Source organism: Vigna unguiculata, chromosome 7, assembly GCF_004118075.2.
Source record: "Vigna unguiculata cultivar IT97K-499-35 chromosome 7, ASM411807v1, whole genome shotgun sequence".
NCBI lineage: Eukaryota > Viridiplantae > Streptophyta > Magnoliopsida > Fabales > Fabaceae > Vigna > Vigna unguiculata.
Window position 1 is genome coordinate 26,715,784 of NC_040285.1, and position 8,163 is coordinate 26,723,946.

General features: G+C 36.1%; 2 protein-coding genes across 4 annotated transcripts; one reads left to right on the plus strand and one right to left on the minus strand.

Moving 5' to 3' along the window:
• Positions 1 to 212: 212 nt before the first annotated feature.
• Positions 213 to 1,191, plus strand: LOC114189802 (histone H1-like). Its single transcript, XM_028078500.1, has 2 exons — positions 213 to 405; positions 501 to 1,191. Exons 1-2 carry the CDS (start codon positions 334 to 336, stop codon positions 975 to 977), a joined length of 549 nt encoding a protein of 182 aa, XP_027934301.1. The 5' UTR covers positions 213 to 333; the 3' UTR covers positions 978 to 1,191.
• An 849-nt stretch (positions 1,192 to 2,040) lies between these two features.
• On the minus strand, positions 2,041 to 6,064 carry LOC114192665 (protein WVD2-like 1). Of its 3 annotated transcripts, XM_028082442.1 has the most exons (8): positions 5,830 to 6,059; positions 5,556 to 5,599; positions 4,150 to 4,624; positions 3,523 to 3,608; positions 3,218 to 3,308; positions 3,057 to 3,128; positions 2,738 to 2,848; positions 2,041 to 2,614 (listed from the first exon to the last, which is right to left on the minus strand). In XM_028082442.1, the coding sequence occupies exons 3-8, from the start codon at positions 4,618 to 4,620 to the stop codon at positions 2,315 to 2,317; spliced, it is 1,131 nt and encodes a 376-aa protein (XP_027938243.1). In that variant the 5' UTR covers positions 4,621 to 4,624; positions 5,556 to 5,599; positions 5,830 to 6,059; the 3' UTR covers positions 2,041 to 2,314. The 3 variants fall into 3 exon arrangements, with proteins under 3 accessions (XP_027938243.1, XP_027938242.1, XP_027938241.1); XM_028082441.1 differs by lacking the exon at positions 5,830 to 6,059 and having other exon boundaries at positions 5,556 to 5,823; XM_028082440.1 differs by lacking the exon at positions 5,556 to 5,599 and having other exon boundaries at positions 2,105 to 2,614; positions 5,830 to 6,064.
• Between the last annotated feature and the right edge of the window lie 2,099 nt (positions 6,065 to 8,163).

Below are 8,163 nucleotides of genomic sequence, written 5' to 3' on the forward strand. Positions count from 1 at the left end.
CACAAAAAAACACACCATCCCCCAAAACTAAAAGTTCCGGCAAGAGATGGAAAAATGTTAATGCGCCAGGATCCATGCGTCTCCGCTGACTTAAATTAATAACCGTAGATAGGAATGAATCCAAAGGCGGAGATTTAAACAAAGCAAAACATAGCGAATCCGTGCGAACCTCCTTTCAACCAATCAGAGTTTACGAATTTTCCTCTCCGAGCACTCTATATAAACTCTCTCCACCACAATTTTCTATCATCCAAATTCTTCTCTCTGAGCATCTAGTTGTTATCTCTTTTGTCACAACCGTTAATTCTCGTTCCTTTCAGCATCAGTTCAGCCATGTCTACCGCTAAGGTCAAGAAAACAGCGGCGGCCGCAAAGAAGCCGTTCTCTCACCCTACCTTCGCCGTGGTACTTTTCGATGACTTCTTCAATTCAATTATCGATTAATAATAATCTTTTGTTCTATTTTAGTTTGTTTATTTATGAATATTTGTGTGTTGTAGATGATAGCTGAGGCAATTACGAGTCTGAAGGAGAGAACTGGTTCAAGCCAATATGCGATAACGAAGTTCATCGAAGGGAAGCACAAGGAGTTGCCACCAACCTACAAGAAACTTGTGCTCATTCAACTTAAGAAGTCTGTTGCTGCTGGCAAACTTGTCAAGGTTAAAAACTCTTTCAAACTTGCACCCACTAAACCTGCCGCTGCCCCTGCCAAGGCTGCTGTTGCTGCTCCTAAAAAGCCCAAGTCCGTTACCAAGACCACCACCAAGGCTGCTTCTACTGCTGCTAAGAAGAAGCCTGCCGCCAAGCCCAAGTCTAAGACTGCTGTGGCTGCCGCCAAGCCCAAGGCCAAGCCTGCCAAGAAAGTTGTTGCCAAGCCTGCCAAGAAGACTCCGGTAAAGGCGGTGAAAAAGCCCAAGAGTGTGGTTAAGAAACCCAAGAGCGTGAAATCTCCTGCCAAGAAGGCCAAGAAGTGAACAAGTGGAGTCGGTTGGGTTTTGGTTTGATGTTACAGTGTTATCTATTTCTGGTGCGATCTTAGTATAGGTGGATATATTGTTAGAAAGAGAGTATTTGATGTAAATTTCTTGTTAGAAAGAGTTCTCGTTTGCATTGAATACAGTTCTTCATTATTCATTTTTTGGTTTACTTCTATGATCAATTGGATTGCGGTTTTCTTGTTCTTGATCATTATAGGTGTCCCTTACAGCATTTCAATGTGAGACTTCTGTGCTGATAAGAAAATGTCTCTGAATTTCTAAGAAATTGTCTGTTAATTGAAAGAATTCTTTCAATTTGTCTTCTTTTGTGTCACATGAAACTGAGGAATACCGTGGATCATGAATAGAAGGAATAATTTGAAGACTCTTTAATTTACCTCTATTCTTTATCGTAATGATATTAACTTTGTTTAGGATTGATTATGGTAGGGTACAAAATTATAATTTTATTACAGAAAGTAATCTCTTGAAAGATGTATGAGCTTTGGAGGTTTCAGTTGAGAGGCTGAGATGACTCGGTTTGACAAAGGTTGAGTGGGTTAGCCTGTTTATTTTATCAGTTTTGAAATCAAATGTTATTTTATAAAGAAATATCAGTTTAATTTCTAAAATTCTTAATATATTACTATTTCAAGATACGTTTGAAGTTCATTTTGAGTTAGTAAAATAAAATGCTTTCTTTAAAATTATTTGTTACTATTATTTTATATATAACCTATTTTAACTATTTTTTTTATCATCTGATGCTTATTTCTAATTTGAATATTACTATTCTATGTAGTAGTGTTATGAAAGCCTAAATTTGGACATTTAGAAAAAGATTGGCCTTATTATTCATGGCGTCCAACCTCTAGTGCATAGTCTTATCCGGTGTGGGAGATAATGTGCCAGAAGTACATCCTGATTCTTTTAGTGATATTCTCCTTAATAACTTCGAATAGTAATACTTACCTAAATTCAATCATTTTTTTCTTCGGAATCCTAGCCTCTGTTCGCAAAATTAAAAACTAACAGCGTACAACACATTTACAAGAAGAAATAAAAATATGAAACCGTGTAATAGATGCAAGCGTGTAACACTCAGGCACCCCTGACGCTAGTCCTTGAGAAAGGTAATTATATTTAAAACGCCTGGACTAGTCTCTGGGGAAAATTCATACATTGGTAAAAACATATTACATCAATAACTCTCATCATTATATAAGAAGACATAATAAGGTGTAGCAATATAAGTTACAAAACATATACACCGCAAGTCACAAGAGTCAGTCCGGGTGAAAAGAAAATGATGAAGCCTCTTCCGGTCTCAGCAGTCATGATTGAACTGAAATGTCTGCATTTGCACGGTCTGTAATATTGGGAGGAGCCGTTTTTGTTTCCTTATCCACTTTCGATCGTTCTTTCGGTTTGCAAACGCCGTTGTTGTTGCTGCTGTTGCTATTGCGTCGAATGTTGTTTTTGTGAGGGAAAGGGGCATTGGAACCACTCTTGATGTGACCTCCACCTCCTGTGCTGTGACGCGCTCGACTACAAGCTTCTGGAGATGAGTTCACAGTATCCCCAAAGCTCCTTCTCCGACTTAGTTTTGGTGACTTCGGTCGAGTCAGTGGCAGCTGTCACTCACCAAACCAAACCCAATTCATATATTTTTCAACAAAAGGCTCCAAATTGAAAGAACCTTTAGTTCAGAAATTCTTATGGTAGTTTATAATATTGATAGAAAGAGGCCAAAGTACCTTCTTTAGTTCAGTCTTAGGAGGAGGCCCTTCATAGTAAAAGCTTGGTACTGGATTTGCTTTGATTACCAAGTTCTTTCTCAACTGCTTGATGGCTGCTTCTTGCTCTTCCTATCATTATTAATTATTAAATAAACAATGACAAGTTCTTGTATCGATTCAATGAGCAAAAGATGACATGGGAGGATACATAAAACAAGTAAAACAGGCTTTGGTAAAATGGATGAGTGGGTGGTGTTTGTAGTTCGAAGAGGAAACAGAAAGATATGAACTTTTAAATAACATTGTGTGTAATGCAACTACAAGATAAAGACAGTACCTTTATCCTTGCCTCATACTGGTTTTTCTCTTCTCGAAGAGCTCGATGTTTCTCTTCCAACTTCAGATAAAACTGGATACATAAAATAATAATAATATCAACATGGAACAATCCTCTGTTTTAAATTATATACAAGAGTCAACTTGTCGGTCGATCAATACCTCCCTCCGTTTCTCTGCACGTTCGGAGCATCTGAACGTAGGGGCTGAACCAAGAGTCACCTTAGATCTGGCTGTGCGCATAGACATAGCACTAGTATTTGCGGTCAAGGAACATTTGATAAAGTAACAGCCGTATTGTTTGGATGGTTTCAAAATAAGAAAAAAAATCTCACTGAAATTGATAATGTTATAAATGTTTTAGTCTGTACAAGTATGAAGTGTCACATGCCAAAAGATTCATCTACTGTAGGTAAAAGTTGCTCTGTTAACAATAAATCATCAAAATATCTATGTTTAGAGGATACGAGGAAGCAATAGACCAATTATCTTCATCGTCATAGTTCTTCTTATCATGTTGCAAAGGCTTGCTTGATGAAAAAGGTGAGTTTGGCTGAAAAAATGGGACTATTTTGTTAGTGACTCAAACAGAAAAACAAAACGTTGCAAAGCATCCCGGCAAACGTCAAAATATATAAACAGGAAGTCTATTAACAGAAAACCTTAACAAATTAGCAATGCTTACAAAATAAACCATTCGTGTATTTCTTTGCTATGGTATTTTGAGCTTCCCAAGATCGAACATATGTATGTCTCAAATTATTAATACCATAAACTATCTTTATCTTCATTTCGAGATTTAAAAAGATTTCTTTGGCAAGCTTTCTTGTTTGAATTGCAGAGGGTTGAGAAATTAAACCTCTGTCAAAGAAACATATCTCGCACAAACAAGCATGTCCAAAAACAAAATGAAAGATCCTTGTTCTGTAATTCTAAGTAAAACTGCAAACAACCTATTAATAACATATATGCATAACATTCACCAGGTTTATTACACATCCTGGGCTACGTTATATGATTACGTATGGATTAAAGTGGCTCATGCTTCAACATCAACATGTGATGGCATAACAACAAGCAGGACAATCAATTACCTGTGAATTCTTTGATGAGATAGGTGAGTGCATGTTGTTAGTGTTTGATGACAGATTCAGACCATTTGCATCAGCTTCAGTATCAACAATCTGTGTGTGAGATTCATGCTTTTCAGTAACCAGATCAGTTGGATGTGTAACAAAGTGACCAGTATGCTCTTTTCCAGCAGGCGAGCTAAACTTAATACTGTCACCAATTTTGAGCACTTCAGAACTCTCAATCTCCTCCTCCGGCAAGTCAGTATTACAGTTCGTTGTTTTGGCACTCAAAACATCCTTCTTCTCATGGCTTTTCTCCACAAAAGAATCACCTTTGGTACATTCCTTTACCTCATGGTCCTTTGCTTGAGCCTTAACTGCTGCTATTTTAGGAGAAATGCACACATTATCGTTAGAACTACCATAGGAAGCTGGTAGTACACCATTTGGCTTCTTGTCCACAACTTGCATTCCTGTCACTTCTCTCCCCATGGTGCTGCAGGATTTAATTTACAGGATGAGTGACACAAGACTATGACAAAGATTAAATGTAGAAATTTCATTTATCAGCATTAAAAATTGAAGAAATACTACACAACTAAAACAGAGTTACGCCACCCCATAAACCAAACAAAAAAGTCACTTCATATGTTTAAGGTCAGTTTAGAACACTGTCCTGTAAATGAAGGTAAAAGATTATGGGATTAGTTAAATATCCTTATAGAGATTAAAGAAATAGTAAAAGGAAGCTACTTCTTCCGAATGGGTTATAAACAGATCCAGGAGAGCATCTAGTTCAAAAAGAAAATGTTGTTCATATGAATATATTCACTGGAATTAGTAATTTTGAAATTTTCATCAACTGCCCTGTAACCTCCGGATTCTGAGCTAATTATTTCCCATTTTAGAAAGGAAAAAAACTTCTCGTCTTCAACGCGCTTTGACGTAGAACGAGAGAAAACTGCAAGAGCAGACATTTCAAGGTCTGGCATAACTGCATATTTTTTCAGAAGTGCAAACTAAAATTGCACATTAGAAGGCAAAATGAAAATTAGAAATCTACTCCAATATGATCTTTAAATGAAAGGTAAAGAAATATATATTTACACAGTAGAGTAATAAAGAGAATGAAAAATAAAAAAAAACAACGTTTCCCTTTGTCAGGAAGAACAGAGAAACGGAGACGCAAAAGGACCAATTCCAACAACTACATTCACCAGTAACATGTTTGTTAGTCAGTAGAGAAAACGGAAAATTAAAGCTTTTGAAAAGAAAAGAAATTACATAAACCCGGCAAGTGAAGAAATCAACCGAAGAAATGACAACCCTTAAAATAAACAAACAAAAACACGGAAAAGTAAAAAGGAAATCGAATTCCACTTTTGACCCAATATTCACAACCCCATTTTGAAAAGGAGAAGGCTCACAGTTAGCGGCGAAAGAAGATGAGGTTCTGAGGAGCTAGCCAGCACTGGCGAGTATGAAAATGAACGAATCAGAAGAAAGATCAAAGAAAGGAGAAGCCCACATCACAAATCACAGAAAGAAGCAGAAGAGAGTGGAAATGGCAGATAAATCTCTCCACTGTAGCGCGAAGCAGAGTTAGGTGCAACAGAGATCGACACCCACATTGTAAAGCAAAAGAAAAGCAAAGGCAGAACGGGAACAGAGTGAGCAAAGAATGAGAGAAATGTAGCTTACAGTTGTGGCCTGATCTCACAAGATCTCCTTCTTCTTCCTCTCTTTCTTCCTTCTTTCCTCTCTCTTTTGCGTGTGTGTCTCTGGTTGTGTGCTTGTTTTGTTTTATTTCGTTGTGGGTGGGTGCCAAATACAAAGAAAGTCCAAAATTTATGTTTCAATAATATTCTTTTGCTTTATCAAAAACCTCCTTTCTCTTTTTTATTCTCGCTCTCCTCCTGTTTGCGTTTATGTTCCTTCCTTGGTTTAACATTATTTATAGATGGTCTTTTCTGGTTTTTAACGGCGATTTTTCACCGAGACACTTTTCCCCGTAGGTTGTCGGAACATTTAACGGCGTTAACTGAGAGTGAGGTTAAAGTCAAATAAAAATTAAAATGTAGAGTAAAAGGAAGAGAAGACGAATGATAGTAGTCATCCAACAGATAAGGTATGTGCTTTGGTCTTATAGATATGCCTAAATATAGCGAAACAATTATAGCCTAGTAGACCAATATCTCCACCAAAATAATACACAACTTTTTCCTAATTTTTCTACACAAAAAATAATTACACGGTATTCAAATTTTGATATTGCATCGACATCACCAGGAATAAGACCGTGATTATAGGATATTAATTGTAAGCAAAGAAAAAAGTAGTCCAAAAGAAGGAATGCATTTTCTGTTATAAAGTTGTTGAATAACTAATCTAGAATATGTTTTTAAAAAACAAGTATACGCACTACACTTTAATACACGAGAGAATTGTTTGTTTTCATTAGAATTAAGCATTTCATTCACATCAACTTCAATCCATTAAAGTGTGAAGTTACTTTACATGCTTTCGATGATAATCCAACCTTGTTAAGAAACTTGAATAAACATCCTCTTCGGGCATGTTAATTAATTCTTCACTTTTATTTTTTATTTCCTTTTATCAAAATTTATCGTTTGGGTATTCTCCCTCTTTCTTGAAAGTAAAGCGACAATTTGATAGTACAACGATAATGATTAAAAGTCATCATAATCATGGAGAGGTTTAAGCAACAATATCGGATTAGGAAGGGATGAAAAAAAAAAAAATCTTCTTTTTACTTTTTCCCCTCTCTTTTGTGGGGTTGTTTTGTTCGTTCTTCTACTTCCCTCTTCACTTTTTCCAAATTTCTATTCTCCATCTTTATTTAATAACCGTGTCTGTCATTTGACCAGACATAAAGGTTCGTTCTGTCACCCAATAACTACTACCAGTGAGTAGTAAGAATGATGCACACTCATCACCCTAACCGCTACAACCATCTTCACTCAATTCACTCCCAATGTTTCTCCTCGATGCTACCGTGGAACAACATTGTAAAATCACGTGACAGATTAAATGTAACTTTCATTTCTAACTCGTGAACATTATAATTATGGCATCAAATCTCATCCTATGTTTCTCTGGGTGTGGACAAGGTTCAGGTTTCACAAATTTGTGTGACACATACGAGATAAACTCCACGTCATTAACATGGTCTCATTCAAGTGATATGAATTGAAAAATGCGTACGTACCAGACTTTAGAAGCTATGGCATAGAATTGTGACACAAATTATGAAAGTTCTGTTTTCGACAGAAAAGTGCACGTTTAACCTTCATTCCATTATATGCAGGTATATGTATATGGTTGATTAATTGTTCTCGTCACAAATCCCAAGCTTCTTTCTTAAGATAAAAGGTAACATCTTGAAAGTGTATTTCTTATTGTTAGGTAGGTGTATAATCAATCAATGATAAATGCACACACACCATTTTGTTTTCTTCCGGATGATCAAACGTTGAAAGATGCTTGCCAAATTCATGTAAACACAAGTTACTAACATTTTCTTCTGTATGATGATTGTTAACAAAGCATCTATTTTATATCAGAGTATATATATAGAGTAACAAAAAAAGGCCAACCAAGAAGCTTATGTTGCAAGCTATGTTTATTTTTGAATATGGGCTAACTCGATTAACTCCATCGTTTTTTTTCATCATAACATGTTCCCACACTTTCTTTATAGAGTCGAGGTACAGTAGCAGGGACACCTTTTCTCTTTTTTCTCGTTTTGCTCATCTTCTAAGGCGCTCATTCTCTTTTTGAATTTGAAGGTATAACTATCTTCGTACCTTCAACTACTCCATTTCAAATTCTTCTATTAAAAAAGGTATAGTTTAGTTAGTAGAAACTACTGATAACTTCGTTATCAATTTATTGCCATGTTAATTACTAACTAAATAAAGTACTGCCACACTTGTAGGTAGATGGAATTTAGAAAAGCCTTTGAAAAATGAGGTTCTTTATTGGCAGTGGAGAATGAGAGGAATCCCACATATT